This window comes from Sus scrofa, chromosome 17 (assembly GCF_054392235.1).
Source record: "Sus scrofa isolate SSC_HxYL_T2T_F1_AM1 chromosome 17, Sscrofa_HxYL_maternal_Yorkshire_Landrace_v2.0, whole genome shotgun sequence".
In the NCBI taxonomy this organism is placed as follows: domain Eukaryota; kingdom Metazoa; phylum Chordata; class Mammalia; order Artiodactyla; family Suidae; genus Sus; species Sus scrofa.
Window position 1 is genome coordinate 44,945,640 of NC_139399.1, and position 19,907 is coordinate 44,965,546.

At 48.5% G+C, this 19,907-nt stretch overlaps 2 protein-coding genes and 1 long non-coding RNA gene across 12 annotated transcripts in view; 2 read left to right on the forward strand and 1 right to left on the reverse strand.

The window, feature by feature from the left end:
• Positions 1-10,413, forward strand: part of ZNF341 (zinc finger protein 341) — a 62,527-nt gene extending 52,114 nt beyond the window's left edge. For 6 of the 10 annotated variants that reach the window (XR_014832192.1, XM_085003586.1, XM_021077490.2 and 3 more), the window contains one exon: positions 1,327-4,153. Coding sequence is in view for 5 of the 10 variants with exons in the window: in XM_085003586.1 (XP_084859712.1) it covers positions 1,327-1,856 (530 nt within the window). In the remaining 5 variants the exon portion in view is untranslated. Of the gene's footprint in view, positions 1-1,326; positions 4,154-7,785; positions 8,003-9,754 lie in introns of those variants that run through there. The other 4 variants (XR_014832194.1, XR_014832191.1, XR_014832193.1 and 1 more) reach the window with 2 other exon arrangements.
• Positions 1-19,907, reverse strand: part of LOC146395264 (uncharacterized) — a 624,884-nt gene that overhangs the window by 414,764 nt on the left and 190,213 nt on the right. The window lies entirely within an intron of this gene.
• CHMP4B (charged multivesicular body protein 4B) overlaps positions 15,728-19,907 on the forward strand; it is a 48,660-nt gene continuing 44,480 nt past the window's right edge. Inside the window, exon 1 of the mRNA XM_003134402.7 lies at positions 15,728-16,063. Within this exon, the coding sequence (XP_003134450.6) occupies positions 15,874-16,063 (190 nt within the window). The 5' untranslated portion in view covers positions 15,728-15,873. The remainder of the gene's footprint in view (positions 16,064-19,907) is intronic.

Below are 19,907 nucleotides of genomic sequence, written 5' to 3' on the forward strand. Positions count from 1 at the left end.
CTGGGGGCTCCATGGAGCTTCCTCTGGGGCTGCTGCTTCCCCAGAGCAGCATGGCTGGCTTTCCACGTACCACTGGGACTAGAACATGGTTTCTCAATATCAGCACTATTGATAGTTGGGGCTGGATCATTCTTTGTTTTGGGCGGCTGCCCTGAGTACTGTAGATTGTTCAGCAGCATCCCTGGCCTCTACCCCACAGTTATGACAACACAAACTGTCTCTAGGAGAAGAGCCAAAAGATCCCTGGGGAGTAGAGTCACCCTGGTCAACAACCACTGGTTTACAGGAAGGATCTAGTGGCTAAAGAAAGTCTGAAAGCTGGGAGAGTAGTTCGAGGACTTAGAGACAGAGGCCCTGGGCCTGATTTTGGGGCACTACCATCCTGCTGGGTGGCCTCCGACGAGTTACTGCCCTCTCTGAACCATCATCCCAAGGAGGCTGAGGGGGCCACAGGCTGCGTGTGGGATGGAGTTGACTTCATGGTGGACACGGAAGCACCAGTGATTCATTTAGTGAGTAACTATTGAGAATCCGCCATGTGTTGGGCACTAGGGGTACCATGGGGGAGCTGGGCAGAACCCCACCCTGCCCTCCAGGGGAAGCCTAGCATTTATTGGCAGAGATTGACAATGAACAGCAAACGAGTAAGTATGTTACAGCCAAGATGGAAATAAACAGAGTGAGGGGGCAGAGAAAGAAGAGAGGTGGGTATCAGGGAGGCCTCCTAGAGGTGGTGACATGAAAGCCATGTCCGAGGGATGAGAAGAACCAGGAAACAGCTTCTGGGTTGAGGGAGCAGCAAGGGCAGGGCCTTGAGAGAGGGAAGAGACTGAGGTGTGTTTGAGACCTGGAAAGGTGCGTGGAAGGCCTGGAGCTCAGAGAACAAGAGAGGAGAGAGGAGGGGGTTGGCGCTGAGAGGGGAAGGGATGGGCTTTGAACCCATGGAGGGTTTGGAGCAGGGAGTGTGGTGAAGAGGTTCTGGGGGGAATGGTCTCAGGGGCCGGGGTGAGGCAGGCAGGCCAGAGAGGAGAGGGATGATGGCAACCTGGCAAAGTTAGCCAAGGTTTTTCGGGCCGAGCTTGCTATTCCAGGCAGAAAGAAACAGAAAGTGCCTCCAGAGGCAGGGGGCATTTGAGGAGAACGGGTGTGGCTGGCACAGAATATGTGGCTGGGAGAAGGTGGGAGACGAGGCTGGAGGGAGCAGGACCCAGATCACACCCATGCTCGTAGGGCAAGCTGAGAAACTGGGTTTTATTCCAAGTGTCGAGGCACCATTGCAGGGTAGAGGGTCTGGGTGCCTCTCACTGCCTCTTCCCTGCCCCCCAGGCATGAAGCTCCACAAGTGCGCCCTGTGCAGCAAGTCCTTCAGCCGCCGCGCCCACCTGGCCGAGCACCAGCGCGCCCACACGGGCAACTACAAGTTCCGCTGCGCCGGCTGCGCCAAGGGCTTTTCCCGCCACAAATACCTCAAGGACCACCGCTGCCGCCTTGGCCCCCAAAAGGACAAGGACCTGCAAGCCCGAAGGCCCCCTCGGAGGAGGGCTGTCCCTCGAAGTGGCAGCAGTAGTGGGTGCAAGGTGGTGACACCTCTGCCTGACCCGCTGGGGCTGGAGGAGCTGAAGGACGCAGGGGCTGGACCAGTGCCCGAGGCTGCCCCGGGCAAGCCTCCCTTCTCAGAGCCGGATGCCGTGCTGTCCATCGTGGTGGGGGGCACAGTGGGTGGCGAACCTGAGCTGGTGGTGCCTGGGCATGCGGAGGGCCTGGGCTCCAACCTGGCGCTGGCGGAGCTGCAGGCAGGGGCCGAGGGTCCCTGTGCCATGCTTGCTGTGCCCGTCTACATCCAGGCCTCGGAGTGAGGGACCCAGGGTGTTTGTTCCCATGGACCTGCTGGATGCTGACCTTTGGGTCTGGGCCCTCTGGGAGCAGACTCGAGATCCTTCCCAATGGAAGCGAGCCATTGGTCAAGGTCCTTTTGGAATGTCATCTGTAAACCCTGGCCCAAGGCCACCTCGCTGGGTCCCCTATCCTGCTGGGAAGTCCTGCAGCATTCTGGGAAATGAGGCAGGGGCAATGGCATGCCTGAGTGGCCTGGAGTCTGGCTGGTCCAGCCTGGTGGTTGGGCTGCCTAAGAAAGAAGACAGGGCAGTCCCACCCACCCCTCCTTCAGGCTGCCTAGGGGCAGCCTCTAGTCAAGCTGCTCTTGCCTAATAAGGTGATAGTCCCTATCTGCTGGACCTTATCTCTTATGTTCCCCACAGCAATCCCAGACAACTCTGTGATGTAGGCATGTAGGAGGGACTCCAGTTGCGATTAGATTGCAACCATCAGCCAGATCTGACTTCAAATCCAAGCGCTGACACTCACTGTGTGACCTTGGGTAAGTCACTTTACCTCTCTGAGCCCCACTTTCCTCATCTGTACAATGAGACTTATGACAGTTCTACCTCATAGGGCTGCCTTGAGGATCCAGTATGATGAAATGTGCAAAGAGTTCGGCACAGTGCCCGGGACTCAGAAAGTGCTCAATAAATGTTTTTATCAAAATGTCTGTCCACATGGCTCAGGCCCTAGTTCTGGCAGTTTCTTTTGTAGCCCCTAGGTGGCAGCATTCTCTGCTCCAAAGCGTGGGGGTGCTGAGGGGGTCTGGTTGCTCCTCACATGTACAGCTACACTGCCCCAATAGCCACGGAGAGGTTTAGTGTTACTTTAGAACATAGCCCATGGAAACACCCAGAGGAAGAGGTTTATACTCACTTCTGAAGATGCAAGATCCTGGGCCTTGCCCCCAAACCCTTTGGAATCAGAAACTCTGACAGAGCCAGAGAACCACCTCAAGGAGACCTCTGGGTGGCCTTGGATGCCCCCACACCCAGCATCCCCTTCCCCATTTCTATCTAGTTAGTCCAGCGGGGAAAGCAAACCAGGTTCCCTGGGAGACGGGGAGGGAGAAAGGGGGCCTTGACCAATGCTTTCTCCTTTATCTTCACCATTGCCTTGTTGGACCACGTTGCCTTAGTTACAGCAGAGGATGCTGAGGCTCGGGAGGGCACAGGGCAGGATGCGGGAGGACTGTCGGACTCAGTTTGATCACTGAGTTTCCCTGAAAGCTGGCACTTCCCTCAGATATCTGTGGTGGGCCTGTGGCTGGAGCTCAGAGCAAGGCTACTTCCGCACATGCTCAGGAAGGGTGTGACGCAGTGGGAGGGATGAGTGAGGGCAGTAGTGAACCCAGCCCTCAGAAAGGCCAGGGGAGGGACCGGTGGGACAGGAAGTCTCAGAGGAGGGGGTAGCACTGACCCAGGCCTTGACACAGAAGATGGACAGAGAGAGGAAGGCATGCTAGGTAGAGCCCAGGTGTGAGCAAAGACCTCCAGCCGTGACAGTCTTCAAGGCCTGACATGTTCCGCGGCTGGCAGATGGTCCAGCATGGCAGAGATTTGGGGGAAATGGATAGATCACAACAGATCACTAATATGCTTCAAGCTTCCATGTGATGGACACTGTGCTAATAAGCCTTTTATGTCACATCACCTCAGACTCATTAGGTGAGAGTTGTCCCTTTCCTTATTTTACAGATGAAGAAAGTTTGGCTCAGAGACACAAAGTTTCTGGCCCAAACTCACACAGCTAGTAAGTCGTGGAGCTGGGATTCAGGCTGGGGTGGCCGCCTCCATGTGCCCTCAGTCACTCAGCTCTGCTGAAATATGGGTTGAGGAGTTCCCGTCGTGGCATGGTGGAAATGAATCCGACTAGGAACCATGAGGCTGCGGTTCGATCCCTGGCCTCGCTCAGTGGGTTAAGAATCCGGCATTGCCATGGCTGTGGTGTAGGTTGCAGACGAGGCTCAGATCCCGCGTTGCTGTGGCTGTGGCGTAGGCCGGCGGCTGCAGCTCCAATTCAACCCCTTGCCTGGGAACTTCCATATGCCACGGGTGCAGCCCTAAAAAGACCAAAAAAAAAAAAAAGGGTTGATGTCAAATCAGAGAGAGACTTGGATGTTGGGTTAAGGAATTTTATTCTCTACAATGAATGTATTCTCTATTCTTGACAATGGAAAAGTTATGAGTAGCATAAACTTTTTTTTTTCATCATAACAATGATAGTAAAGAATCTTAAAAACCACATCTCCAATCTAATACAACCATTTAGTTTATATTTGTCTCTTCTTCCTATTAATTACACAAGCATGCCCTTACCAATAATCAAGAGGACTAATGTTTACTCGGCATTTTTTGCATGCCTGGCATGGGCTGAGCACTGTAAGGTAGCTGCTCCTTTTTTTAGTATATGTGCTGCTGAAGCAAGTGCTTAGGGGAGGGGTTACTTTTGATCCCATTTTATAGCTGAGATGAGGCAAGGTTAAGGAGCCCCAAGTCACAGAGTAGTAAGTGGCAGAGCCAGACCCCCGAACAAGGGCCATATCAAGAGCAGGCCTAATATTTAACAGTTGATGGGAGACTGAGGCTCAGAGAGGGGCGGGCCCATGGTCAGGGTCACTCAGAGTTGATGACAGGGCTCCTCCAGACCCAAGAGCCTTTTGCAGAGCCCCAAGATGATGAACAAGGTGTAGTATAAAGAAGAACTGACCTGGGCATCCAGGGTCCCACAGATTTTGGCATCTGGCAGAGCTGGATTTGAATCCTGGCTCTCTGCCTCTTCCCAGTTTTATGACTGTGGTAAGTCACTTCATCTCTCTGAACCTTGGTGTCCTCATTTGTCAAATGGGGAGAATAATAGTACCTATCCAATGAGATTGTTGCCACAGCTCAAAGAATTCAGATAAAGCAGAGATCACGGATTGGCCACCCATGGGTTGAATCCTGCCTACAGATAGGCTTTGACACTAACAATGTTTGGAAAAAAATAAGTCAACATTTAAAAATAAAGAAATTAGGAGTTCCCGTCGTGGCTCAGTGGTTAACGAATCTGACTAGGAGCCATGAGGTTGCGGGTTCGGTCCCTGGCCTTGCTCAGTGGGTTAACGATCTGGCATTGCCGTGAGCTGTGGTGTAGGTCGCAGACGCAGCTTGGATCCCGAGTTGCTGTGGCTCTGGTGTAGGCCGGTGGCTACAGCTCCAATTCGACCCCTATCCTGGGAACCTCCATATACCGTGGGAGCGGCTCAAGAAAAGGCAAAAAGACAAAAAAATAAAAATAAATAAAATAAATAAAAATAAAAATAAAGAAATTAGAAACCTGCAATCCTTTAAGAGTAAGATGCATTCATTCCCTCTGTGTCAGGAACAAGACCGAAGTGCCTGCTGTCATGACATCAACACTATGTTGGAGCCCCAGCCAAAGCAACAAGGCAGGAAACGTAAATGGCGTAAGAATTAGAAAGGAGGAAATAGGAGTTCCCATCGTGGCTCAGCAGTAGCGAACTTGACTAGTACCCATGAGGATGCCAGTTCATCCCTGGCCTCACTCAGTGGGTTAAGGATCCAGTGTTGCCGTGAGCTGTGGTGTAGGTTGCAGATGTGGCTCAGAACCTTTGTGGCTGTGGCTGTGGCATAGGCTGGCAGCTGTAGCTCCGATTCAACCCCTCGCCTGGGAACTTCCACATACCGCAGGTGTGGCCTTAAGGAAAAAAAAAGAAAAAAGAAAAGATTGGAAGAAATAACTGCAAGGATGCTGAAATAATGGCAAGACCAACATATAAAAACGTACTGTCTTCCTACACTCCAGAAGTAATTAGAAAATGTAATTTAAATTGGGAGATTTCACATAAAAATCTGGATTTCTGACTTCTGTTGAAAAATTGAGCTATCTAACCAGCCACCCTCCCCCCCTTTTTTTTGGCCACCCCACAGCATATGGAGTTCCTGGCAATGCCGGATCCTTAACCCATTGTGCCAGGCTCGAAATGGAACCTGTGCCCCAGCACTCCCAAGACGCCACTGATTCCATTTCGCCACAGTGGGAACTCCTAGCCAGCTCTTTGAGATGGGCACATGTACTACCTGTGTCTTAAAAGCGGAAAAGCAAGATGGCCAGGCAGGGCCACATGATTTTTCATGTTCCTGGGCTACTTTCCTCATTCATCTTATTTATAGACTCTGTGAGTATATGACTTGAGGAACCCTATAAATTCTGTTTTCTTTTCTTCCAGTCCTGCATTTGAGCTAGAGCTGGCCTCAATTTCTCTATCAATAGATGTGGGGTGTTGAGTCATGGCTTTACTGACTATATACTAAACTCCAAGCCCTGTGCTCTGTGCCTTCTTCACATGTCACTGAGTCCTCATGACACCCATTGGAAGCAAGCTCTCATATTATGCCCATTTTACAGGGGGGTAAATCAAAGCTCAGAGAAGTGTAGCAGCTTGCCCTGGGGCTCATGGCCAGAATGTGTGGAGCTGGGCCTTCAGTCCAGGACTAACAGACGCCAAAGCTCCTGCCTTGTCTTAGGACCTCTAAAGCTTTCGCCAGCTCTGATGAGATGGTTATTTTTGGAACGGCTTCTCTGAAGCTCCAACCACTGCTCATCTCCTTGGCCACACTGCCCAGTCCAGGCTGTCAGCCTCTCCTGCATGGATGACTCTATCATCAGCCTGCTCTTTGGTTTCCCATTCTCTCCTCCCACCATGATGAATTCTCTTGACAGCAGCCTAAGAGACCTTTCTAAAACCTGAATCAGATTATGCCGCTTTCCTGTTTAAAACCCTCCAGTGGCTTCCAATTTCCCCCAGAATGAAATCTAAAATTTTCCCTATAGGGGAGTTCCTGTTGCGGCTCAGTGGTTAATGAACTTGACTAGTATCCATGAGGATGCGGGTCTGACCCCTGGGCTTGCTCAGTGGGTTAAGGATCTGGCATTGCTGTGAGCTGTGGTGTAGGTCGAAGACATGGCTTGGGTCTGGCGTTTGCTGTGGCCGTGGCCTAGGCCAGTGCCTACAGCTCCAATTTGACCCCTAGCCTGGGAACCTCCATATGCTGTGGGTGCGGCCCTAAAAAGACAAAAGGAAAAAAAAAAGAAGAAAGAAAGCTCAAAGTTTTCCATGTAGATTTCAAGGTTCCACATGATGCAATCATCATCTCCTACCCCTCTTCTTATTTCACTCCACTTCAACCACACCTGCCCTCTAGCTGTTCCTCCATCATATAAACTAGTTGCTGCTTCAGGGCCTTTGCACTTGCTGTCCTCTCTGTCTAAAGTGCTCTTCTCCCAGGTTTTCATATGGCTAGCTCCCTCCCTCTATTCACCTTTGTCCAAAACTCATTTCTTCAGAGAGGCCTTCCCCGGCCAATGTATTTAAAATACTTCTCACCCACTCCTATCATTCTCCAGTCCCTTATCCTGGTTTTTGTTGTTGTTGTTTTGTTTTGTTTTGTTTGTTTGGTTTTTGGTTTTTGTTTTTTGTTTTTTTTTTTGGTTTTTTTTTTTGTTTTTGCTTTTTAGGACCGTACCTGTGGCATATGGAAGTTCCCAGGCTAGAAGTCAAATTGGAGCTGTAGGTGCTGGAATTCCCAACCCTGCTTCATTTTTATTCATTGCCTTTGATATTACATTAGGCATTTCTGTATTGTTTGTTCCCCCATTAGAAACAAAAGATCCACAAGGATCTTGTCTTTTTTGTTGACTGATATATCCACAGTGCCTAGAACTGCCCAGAGGTTGCTCAATCGATATTTGTCGAAACACTTTGGGAGAACAAAGGCCCCTCTACCCATCCTCTCTTCCCACCCCAGAGGCCAAGGATAAGTTTCCCCAGTAAGAATCTGCCATGTAGGCTGAGAGCTGGGAGGGAATGTCTGATATAAAGGACTCTTTCCTTTGTTTTAAAAGGGAGTCGAGACTATCTGGGACAAAGGACAAAGGCGGTGGCTTGAAAGTCTCAGTTGACAGAGCAAGTATCCTTCTTGGCCCAGGAGAACCGGTTGGACCAATTTTATCACCTCTGAGGAGGAAGGAGTGGAGGTGGCACCTGCAGATACTCCCAATCCCCAAGACTGCAGCAAGTGCCCCAGAGAGTCAGGGCCTGAAGAGTGGTCGTGGTCAGGAGGTTAGCAGATTCTACCTCGGGGTTGGGGCTGACCCCCTCCTGGCCGAGGGTGGCTGGTGTGTGGTCAGGCACAGGACCCAAAGCAGGCAGCCCAGGCCCAACTTCAGGGCTTTGGGTTCTTTGCAGAATCACAGAGAGTAAACTGAACCTCAGAAAGGGCAAGGGTCTTATCCAAGGTCTCATCATGGCAAACGGTTCAGATCCAGGACGCCTGACCCCCAGGTCACTGCTATTTCAGTCCATTCAACAAATGTTTTGTGAGCATTTACTATGTGTCAGGTATAGCATTGGTGGTACATGGTGAACCAAACATAATGACCTGTAGAAGTCCCCTGTAGAGCAAGCAGAAGAGAAATAACAGGAGTTTCCTAATGGCCTCGTGGTTAATTAAGGACTCGATGTTGTCACTGGTGTGGCCCATGTTTAATCCCTGGCCCGGGAACTTCCACATTTCATGGGCATGGCCAATAAAAAGAAGACAAATAACAAAGTAAATTAGCAAATTATACAATATTTTAGAAAGTGAGAAGTACTGTAGAAAAGAGAAAAAATAGAGGCAAATAGAGGTTTTGGGCGTGCAAGGTTGGGGGCAGTTTGCAGTATTATTTGGAGTGGCCTGGAAAGCTTCACTGGGAAGGAAACATTTGGGAAAAGACTCAAAAGAGAAGAGGAAATGAGCCATGTTGGTATCTGGGGAACAGCATGCAGACAGAGGGCTCAACCTTTGCAAAGCCATGTCCTCATGATGGAGGGCCCTGCTGTGTTTGAAGAACAGCAGAGAGAGAGTTCCTGCTGTGGCTCAGTGGGTTTAGAATCCAACTAGTATCCATGAGGATGTGGGTTCAATCCCTGGCCTCACTCAGTGGGAAGGATCTGGCATTGCTGTGGCTGTGGTGTAGGCTGGCAGCTGTAGCTCCGATTTGACCCTAGCCTGAGAATCTCCATATGCTGCAGGTATGGCCTAAAAAGCAAAAAAAAAAAAAAAGGGAAGAGAGGCCATTGTGACTGGAGTGAGGAGTTAGAAAGGTGGAAGGCAGTGAGGTGACAGGAGGATCATGACACATCATGAGGGGCTTGAGGGACATTGCAAGGACTTTGGCTTTTACTCTGAAGTATGTGGGGAGCGAGTGGGGGCTGTGTGCAGTGGATCTGACATGTTTTTTTTGAGGGGGGTTGTTGTTTTTTTTTAATGGTCACACCCATGGCATATGGATGTTCCCAGGCGAGGGGTCAAATTGGAGCTACAGCTCCCAGCCTACACCACAGCCACAGCAACACGGAATGTAAGCCATGTCTGCAACCTACACTATAGCTCAGGGCAGTGCTGGATCCTTGACCAACTGAGCACAGCCAGGGATCAAACCCGCGTCCTCATGGATACTAGTTTGGTTCGTTACCATGGAGCCACAACGGGAAGTCCTCTTACTGAGTTTACTACTTACCTCTCTATCCAAAACATTATTCCCCTGCTTGTCTCCTCTGACCTCAGTTCCATTCTTGTCCTCTCTGACCTCAGTCCTGTGCTAACTGAACACTGATCAACCATAGCAGGTGACTATGATGTTGTCTATAACATCATTTATGTAAGAAAACTGCTGTTGTAGATATGAAGAGAGTGGGAGACAAGCCTCTTGGTCTTTGAGCTTAGGATGTTTAAAAGGGGAAGAACAAAGAAACTGGGATTAATCATCATCCTTTTGTAACATTTCTGTGACATTTCCTCTTTTTTTTTTTTTTTGGCCATGCCCATAGCAAGTGGAAGTTCCTGCCTGGGCCAATGATCAAACCCGCACCACCACTGTGGCCCAAGTTGCTTCAGTGACAATGCTGGATCCTTAATTCGCTGTGCCAAAAGAGAATTGCCCTCTCTCTTGCTTGATGTCCTGCCAGTAAATGCTGACTTTGCTCTCAGAGTTTGCTTTCTGCACTGTGTGGGCAAAGGAGCCCTTGCTTGGTTATATGCGTACCTCTCAGTCCATTCCTTTCTTTGGATGTAGGCAGTTACAGGCATAGTGGATGAGCAGGTTGTCTTTACAGTAAGAATCCCAGCTCTGCCCCTACAAGCCGTGTGACCTTGGTTGAGTTATTCAACTCTGCTTCTCCAGTATCTCATGTACAAAATGGGAACAATGAGAAGGCTCACATCGTGCAGTTGTTTTGTGGGCCAAATGAGGTAATGCATGTAAAAATGCTCAGTTTGGTGTCTTGCTGAGCACCAACTGCTCAATAAAGATTTTCTATTATTTGCTGGGGATTCAGATGCCAGCCACACCACTTAATGATGGTGTGATCTTGGGCAAATCACTCAACCTCTCTAAGCTTCTGTTTCCTCAGCTGTAATCTGTACCTACCTCATTGAGCTGTAATTGGATGATTAAATGAGATATACTGTGTAAGCCATTTGACTCGGAGTAAGGGCTCAATAGCTGTTATTTGTATTTCTGTTATTGTTGTTTATTTATTTTGTAAATATATATTACATGTGTATTCTGTGCCAGGCCCTTTACCTATATTTTCAGTGAATCCTCAGAATGGCTTGGTGTTGAAGTTAGTGTCTCTTTCATAGATGGGGAAACGGAGGCAGGTGAAGCGTATTGCCACATGGCTGAATGGAAGAGTCCCAGTTCTATGTTTGTGTGGTTGGCAACAAAACATGTTTTATTTTCATTACTTCACTCTTTTTTTGAGTTAAAATTCACATAACAGGAGTTCCTGTTGTGAATCAGCATGTTGAGAACCCAACAAGTAGCCATTGAGGATGCGGGTTGATCCCTGGCCTTTCTCAGTGGGTTAAGGGTCCCATGTTGCTGTGAGTTGTGGTGTAGGTCACAGACTCAGCTCTGATCTGGCGTTGCTGTGGCTGTGGCGTAGCTGGCAGCTGCAGCTCCAATTCTACCCCTAGCTCAGGAACTTCCATATGCCACAGGTGTAGCCCTCAAAAAAAAAAAAAAAAGGAAGCAAACAAACAAAAAACGGTACAAAAAATTCACATGACATAAAACTCACCATTTTAACTATTCAAGATATATAATTCAGTGCTTTTTAGTTGGGTTGCTCGTCTTTTTTTGTTTTTGAGTTGTAAGAGTTTTTAAAAAATATTTTCTGAATATTAACCCCTTGTCAGGTATGAGATTTGCCAATATTTTCTCTTGTTTCATGAGTTGCCCCTGCATTTTCTTGATAATGGACTTTGATGTACAAAAGTTTCTAATGTGAGGGAAGTCCACTGTATTTATATTTTTCTTTCTTTTCTTTTTTGTCTTTTTGCCTTTTCTAGGGCCGCTCCCGTAGCATATGGAGATTCCCAGGCTAGGGGTCTAATCGGGAGCTATAGCCGCTGGCCTACACCAGAGCCACAGCAACTCAGGATTCAAGCCACATCTGCAATCTACACCACAGCTCACCGCAATGCCGGATCCTTAACCCACTGAGCAAGGCCAGGGATCGAACCTGCAACCTCATGGTTCCTAGTCGGATTCGTTAACCACTGAGCCACGACGGGAACTCCATATCTATTTTTTTCTTTTGGTGCTTGTGCCTTTGGTGTCATATGTAAGAAACTGTTGGGGAATTCTCATCGTGGCTCAGCAGTTACAAACCTGACTAGTAACTATGAAGACGTGGTTCCTGGCCCCACTCAGTGGGTTAAGGATCCAGTGTTGCTGTGAGCTGCAGATTTGGTGCTGCTGTGGCATAGGCCATTGGCTACAGCTCTGATTCAACCCCTAGCCTGGGAACTTCCATGGGGTGTGGATGTGGCCCTAAAAAGATCAAACAAACAAACAAAAAACGAAAGAAAGAAATTGTGTGGCGCAGTGGGTTAACAATCTGACTGCATTGGGATTTCCTGTCCTGGCGCAGAGGAAACGAATCCGGCTAGGAACCATGAGGTTGCAGGTTTGATCCCTGGCCTCGATCAGAGGGTTAAAGACCTGGCATTATTGTGAGCTGTGGTGTAGTCACAGATGAGGCTCGGATCCTGTGTTGCTGTGGCTGTGGTGTAGACCGGCAACTGTGGTTCTGATTAGACCCCTAGCCTGGGAACTTCCATATGCCGTGAGTACAGCCTTAAAAAAAAAAAAAAAAAAAAGTCAAGAATCTGACTGCATTGGCTTGAGTCACTGTGGAGGCACAGGTTCAATTCCTGGCCCAGTGCAGTGGGTTCAAGGATTCAACATTTTTGTAGCTGTGGCTTACATTCAGTCCCCGGCAGGGGAAATTCCATGGATTTGTTAGTAATATAGCAATTTGTAACTAATACAAGAGGAAACTGTATTTGAGAAACCATTTTTTTTTCTGGGTTTTTTTTTGGAAGTTCCCGGCCTAGGGGTTGAATCTGAGCTGCAGCTGCCAGCCACAGCCACAGCAATGCCAGACCCTTAACCCACTGAGTGAGGCCAGGAATTGAACCTGCATCCTCATGGATACTAGTCAGGTTCTTAACCTGCTGAGCCACAAGGTGAACTCCTTGACAGATTTTTAATGAAAGTTAAACTACCTGGCAGGGTATCTTTAACCATGTGACCTTGGGCAGTTTCTACTTCTGTGGGCTGCACCTGTGGCATATGGAGGTTCCCAGGCCAGGGGTCCAATTGGAGTTGTAGCTGCCGGCCTACACGAGAGCCACAGCAGTGCAGGATCCGAGCTGCATCTGCGACCTACACCACAGCTCACGGCAACGCAGGATCCCCATGTTGTGAGTATGAATCTCGGGAGCCCACGGACCAGGTGAGCAAGGCTAGGGATCAAACCCACATCCTCATGGATGCTAGTTGGGTTTGTTAACTGCTGAGCCACGGCGGGAACTCCCCAGGAGATGTTTTTAAATTGCAATATAATGTGTTTAGTTAAGCACATATGTATGTAAAGAGCACTGATCTTAAGTATAAACATATAAATTTGTTTACACCTATGTTAACATCCCTGGATCTTGACATAGAACATGTCAGCACCCTACAATGGTCATTCTGCCTGGTCTGTATTACCCTAGAAGGTAACTTCTATTGTGACTCTTATCACCATAGACTATAAATTAGTTTTGCCTGTTTTTCAACTTTGTATAAATAGAATCGTACAGGTTTTTGTGTCTGATTTCTTTCACTCCATATAACATCTGTGTGTCATCCACCCTGATGCAGGTAATGGTAGCTAGAAGCACTGGTGGTATAGTGGCTAGCATAGCTGCCTTCCAGGTAACGGTAGCTCATTCTTTTCACAGAGCTTTTTTTTGAGGGCCTATGGAAATTCCCAGGCTGAGGTGGGGGTGGGGGTTGAATTGGAGCTGCAGGTGCTGGCCTATACCATAGCTACAGCAAAGTCAGATCTGAACTGTGTCTGGGACTTACACTGCAGCTCACGGCAATGCTGGAGCCTTAACCCAAAAAGCATGGGCCAGGGATTGAACCTGTGTCCTCATGGATACTAGCTGGGTTTGTTACCACTGAGCCACAATGGGAACTCCTCACAGAGCTTTTTAATGAGCTAACACCAGTCTGTGTATTTTCCCAAGAAACCAGAAAAATGAAGGTCAAGGAAGCCTAGGGCTCTCCAGTGTTGAGCCAACACACCCTGTGAATCCCCACCAAAGCAGCCGAATCCTCAGCCAGGATGGCAGCTGCCTTGCCCGTGGGTCACCATCTCCTACCCCTCACGCTAGGCAGACATCATGAATTGATCTCAGCACACTTTTACAAGATGTCCTGGTGAGAACTCAGAATTCTTCTCAACCCAATAATCTAAGTGACCCACACCAACTGATTGGGGTTGATACTCAAGATTAAATCTGAGTGTCTGCTATTATATCCCGAAGATGTTTTTCTGGCCTCCCAGAGTTATGGCATGAGGGGCTCTGCTATCATCCATGGTTTACTCCACATCAATACAAGACTGGTTGTGAGGGAATCTGCCAGTTCGTATATTCTTTGGGGCACGGCCCAAACCCGGCAAGTGTTCCTGGCTGCAGCATGACTTAGGTAAGAGTGGAGGGGCAGATTACTTAGATGTGGAAGAGGTGCTGTATCCATGAGATGATTTGATGGAAGCCTCCTTGGTTTTATTTTTCATTTTGATAAAACATTGCAATGTCTCATTTATAAAACAAACACAAGTGTGACTTATGTGTCATAATTTATGCTGATGTGAATTCTTGACAGTTCTAGCACGTCTCTCACATAATTTCTTCCAACTGGAAAGTTGGGTGAAGTGGATTCTCCCATCCCCTGGGAATGGTTACCTGTCTGTGCAGGCAGGTGTTGTGGCAGATTCCAACAACAATGACAATATCTGAGGCATGTTTTTGTCTTCATGTAGATAATAATCTAGGGAAGAGACAAGACTCGGTTATGTGAAATAACAGAGGAAAAGTTCAGTTAGGCTCATTTATTTGAAACTGTTTCTAAGCAAGAGAGTCCAGGAAGGAATAAAAAAGAAGCCATGATTTTCTTCATTGAAGAGCACTTCACATCGTCACTCAGAACAGGTTTACTTTTTGTTTTCATACAAGACTAACATATGCAAAAGATTGGAAGTGGCAAATTAGATTGGTGGGCTTGGGGGAAGTATTGGCTATTACAGCCTCATTGCTAATGGATGGAGAAGTGATTCTTGACAGCAATAGACAAGGAAAAACAATGTCGTGTAATGCAGCTACATACACATGAAAATCCTAAATACCTCTGCTACTTTTGAAAATTCTGGAGTTCCTGTCGTGACTCAGCAGAAACGAATCTGACTAGTATCCATGAGGACGCGGGTCTGATCCCTGGCCTCACTCAGTGGGTTAAGGATCTAGCGTTGCCTCGAGCTGTGGTGTAGGTCGCAGACATGGCTGGGACCTGGCATTGCTGTGGCTGTGGTTTAGGCTGGCAGCTGCTGCTCCGAATCTACCACTAGCCTAGGAACCTACATGTGCCTCGGGTGAGGCCCTAGAAAGACAAAAAAAGACAAAAAAAAAAAAAAAAAAAAAAAAAAAAAAGAAAAAAAGAAAGTTTTGAGTCTTCTCCTGGTTTAATTGCTGTTGTGCATAATGATGACCCAGGCCTATGCCAAATAAGCACTTGACATTCCTATCTCACACAGGCTTGTAGGTGGTCCTGTTGTTATCTCCAGTTTACAGTTTTGAAAAGGCAAGTACGGAGAATAGGGCAAGTAACGCGCCTAAGTAAGTATTCAAGGTGAGTTTTGAACATTTGCAGTCTAGCTTTGCCTTAAGCCTCTACTAGGTTTCGAAGAACCTGTTAGGTGAATAAAGAGTAGAAAGGCACTGCAGGTAGAGGAACAGCATATGCGAAGATACGTCTAAGTTAAGCTAATCAGTCCCTCAATTTCTGAGTCTTGGTTACTCACCTACAAAATTAACAGTATTATCTCTCATAGGCGTGTGAGAATTTAATGTAATAATGAATGTAAAGCATTTTTCACAATGCCTGGATCACAGAATGTGCATAACGTTAATTACTGTTTTATAAACTACTCATTTCCTGTTCTACCTCTACAGAGCTGGTTCCAAGAAGACTACATTTCCCAGCATGCCATCTCGCCCTTTGACTCTAGCTAGACCAAAAAAATGCGTCGTAGAGCTCCTGAAGCCGGAAGACTACAGTCTCCCAGCATGCAGCGCACCTCCTTCCATTAAATTTGAGGCATGGCCCGCGCGTTGCCCTTCGGGAGTTGTAGTCCACGGCGTGTTTCCCTGACGCCGGCCGGGCCGGGCGTGGGGGCCTGTGGGAGGTGGCTCGGCCGGGCCCAGCTGCGGGGCGGAGGTGGCGAAGAGGCCTGCGGCGGCAGGGAGCAGCAGGGCTGGGAGCAGGCGCCGGAACCGAGCCGAGCCGAGCCGAAGCGGGCGGCGCAGGCCGGCGCGGCGAGCAGCAACCATGTCGGTGTTTGGGAAGCTGTTCGGGGCTGGAGGGGGTAAGGCCGGCAAGGGCGGCCCGACCCCCCAGGAGGCCATCCAGAGACTGCGGGACACAGAGGAGATGCTAAGTAAGAAACAGGAATTCCTGGAGAAGAAGATCGAACAGGAACTGACGGCCGCCAAGAAGCACGGCACTAAAAACAAGCGCGGTGAGTTGGCCCGGCCCCCTCAGACTTCCCTGGCCTGGACTCCACCTTCGCCAGACTCGCGCTAGTGTTTGCTCGGATCCTGGACCTCTTACCCGGTCAGACTCCCTTCAGTGTCGCCCCCTGGACTTCTTCATTAGACTGTCATTCCAGCCCTCTTCTCCCAGGCTCTCCCCACTCTGCCAGGCCCTTTCAGACCCTCGTTTCACAGCACTTCCTTCGTCCTCACTCTGTTCCTTTCTCCTCCACATTTCCCCCTCCCTCTGGTCTGTCCTCACCCAGCTTCCCAGATACTGCCGCCGCCTCCTTCTTGTCTCCTTTCTGCCCTCCATTCTAACACTTGTGTCCTTCCTGTCCCACTCCTACCCTCTGCCAACCCCTCTGGGGAATCCATGAGCTGTCCCTGGCCTCTCTCCCCATCCCCCTGACTCAGAATTCTCCTTTAGAAGCCTCCTGAATGGAGAGAAAAAGGAACTGGGAGGAGAGGAGGTCCCCTGTTCACTTGCTGAATGAACTTGAGCAAGTTACTTTTCCTCTTGAGGTTCATTTCTCCCATCCATCAGCCAGGGTTTGACCTCCATGGGGCCTAAAGTGCCTTCCAGCTCTGTGATTCACCTCTGGTTTCCTCATAACCAGGTTTTATCAGAGTTTCACGTAGCGCAAGCCTTCACGCGGTGACTCACGGCTTCCTGATCCCGGTGTACCAGAAATAAGGATTCCATTCCTCCGTTGGCCCCGACTCCTCCCCCAGTCCCTACTTCTGTGATTGAGGGCGGGGATAAGGAACTCTGAGGCACTTCCTGTTGTATGGCTTTCTGGGCAAGTGCTTTGTATTCTTAGGTGAAAAAGTGTTAATAACGATAAAGCAGTTTAGAAATATTTGATTTTTCTCGTTGTTACGGCAATGTGAGAGTGAACCATAACATGACAACCCTCCCCCTGAGGAGGGGGAAAGTGAGAGGGGTTTAGGAGCTATACAAACAAGTAGGTAACTCAGAAGTCTGCAAGTTACAGGCTGTGTGACCTTGAGGTAGTGAATTTACCCTCGAAAGGAAAATCATGGATTTACAGTGCCCAGCACATAGTAGGAGTTAAATTGATGCTTTCTTCATTCTAACAGAAGAACAAAATAATAATCCATCCTGAGGATGCTCTTTTGTTGATAGTCAGTGGATACTCTGGAAGTTCTTTCGGGGGCTTACTGCATGCACTAAGTGAACAAAACACAGCTTCCACCCTAATGAGGGAGAAGACAGGAAAATGAATGAAAAAAATACTGCCTAGTGGTGAAAAGTGCTCAAAAAAAAAAAAAAAATCTGATGGCGAGTGATGGGGTGGAAAGGGGTGCCACTTTAAAATAGAGTGGTTAGGGAGTTCTCGTCGTGGCGCAGTGGTTAACGAATCCGACTAGGAACCATGAGGTTTCGGGTTCGGTCCCTGCCCTTGCTCAGTGGGTTAACGATCTGGCGTTGCCATGAGCTGTGGTGTAGGTTGCAGACGCGGCTCGGATCCCTCGTTGCTGTGGCTCTGGCGTAGGCCGGTGGCTACAGCTCCGATTCGACCCATAGCCTGGGAACCTCCATATGCCGCAGAAGCGGCCCAAAGAAATAGCAAAAAGACAAAAAAAAAAAAAATAATAATAATAATAATAATAAAATAAAATAAAAATAGAGTGGTTGGGGAGTTCCCGTTCGTGGCTCAGTGGTTAACGAATCTGACTAGGAACCATGAGGTTGCAGGTTCGATCCCTGGCCTTGCTCAGTGGGTTAAGGATCTGGTGTTGCTGTGAGCTATGGTGTAGGTCACAGACTCGGCTCGGATCTGGCGTTGCTGTGTCTCTGGCTTAGGCCGGTGGCTACAGCTCTGATTAGACCCCTAGCCTAGGAACCTCCGTATGCCACGGGAGCAGCCCTAGAAAAGCCAAAAAAAAAAAAAAAAAAAAAAAAAAAGAAAAAGACAAAAAAATATATATAAAAATAAAATAGAGTGGGAGTTCCCATCGTGGCTCAGTGGTTAATCTGACTAACATCCAAAAGGATGCAGGTTTGATCAGTGGGTTAAGGATCTGGCGTTGCCTTGAGCTGTGGTGTAGGTCACAGACTCGGCTTGGGTCCTGTGTTCCTGTGGCTGTGGTATAGGCCAGCAGCTGCAGCTCCAATTCAAACGCTAGCCTGGGAACCTCCATATGCCACAGGTGGGGCCCTAGAAACAAAAATAAAATAAAATAGAGTGATTGGGGAAGTCCTCTTTCAAAACATCAAGTTACCAGCTCTGGTAAAATCTAGGGAAGAATTGTTTCAGGCAAGCAGACAGCATGGGAAAAGGCCCAGAAGTTGGCCTGTTTTAAGAAAACAGAAAACCTCTGTTTCTGGGATGTAGTGATTGAAGAGGAGAGTAGTATAAAATAAGTGGGTGTGGAGTGGACCTTGAACTTCCTGGTAAAGAGTTTAGATTTTATTCCAAGTGTGTGGAAAGTCATCTTAATCATTGACATAAAAAACACCACCTGGCCTCTCTTTGGGAAGTAGACCTATGGGATCAGAGTGGGAGCCTGGAGACCAGTCAGGATGGTTGCAGCCACACGTTTGTGGCCTGGACTCCAGTTGGGGCTCTGGAGCTGGAGAGCAGGGTTAGATTTTGCTGTCTCCAGCGTTTTTCTTTGATGACTCTTCCCATTCGGGATCCTCTGTTGTTCACGGTAATTAGAGGCAGTGTTTTGACCAGTCTGCGTTTAGGGAGTGCTTTGCCCATTGCAGGGTGGAGGAGGGCATCCGTTTACATCATCTCCCATCTGAGAGGGCAGGTCTCCCTCTGGAATTTTTGGTCTGGAGCTAATTTTGTTTCTGCAGTTCTAGAGGTGATTGAATTGGCTTTCAAGAGGCTTTTTGAGAGGCTGCCAGCAGACTGTGGAGGACCATTCTCAGTTGTAATAACTTTTTGGAAAGCAGTCTACTTGAGTTTGTCTGAGAAGACAGGAGCTACTGCCCTTCGTTTTAGTGTCCTTTGGGGGAAAGGACTTCCTTCCTTCTAGGGATAGTGTTCTGAGGTGTTAACACCACAACATAGATTCATTTAGTCACTCATGGACTCCATACTGTGCGGGGACTTGGAGGATCAGAGGTGAAAATACACTCTGTCTGCTCTCCAGGGGCTCAGGATTGGAAGTGTGTGTGTGTGTGTGTGTGTGTGTGTGTGTGTGTGTGAGAGAGAGAGAGAGAGAGAGAGAGAGAGGGAAGGAGGAGGAGGAGAGGGAAGGAGAAGGAATCTACTGAAACTTGAGTATGTACTCAGGCTGCAAAGGAGAAGATTCTTGTCTGGAGGGGAAAGGGCAAAAGCAGGTTGGCAGAGGAGGAAGATGGGAAGTAGGTCAGCCAGGAGTTTAGGGAGCCCCAAGTGAGAGCATCTCCTGGTGGGAGTTTGTGGGGCAGGACAGTAGAAGGATTAACACTGGGGAGGAGCCTGTAGCTTTTAGACCTTGACCTGGAGGTGGTGAGGCGCATTGGCTGCCCTAAAGCAGAAGAGACAGATGAGCTTGGATGTTTGCACTGTGGTAGCAGTGGAGAGGAAGGGGCCGGAGGCGGGAATCTAGTAAGGGCTAAGGCTAGAATCTCAGGGACATGGATTAGAGCTGTGGCTTTGTCGCTAGCTGTATGTGTTGGGCAGGTTACTCTGTACCTCAGATTCCTTCTCTGTAAATAGGGGTATTCATACCTACCTTAGTGGATTAAATCATGTTGTGCATGCAAAGCTCTTAGTACAATGCCTGCCAGGTGGTAAGTGATCAATAAATGGTTGCCATTACACAGAGGAGCAATACTTTATATTGTGAGTTCTTTGAAAAAACTCC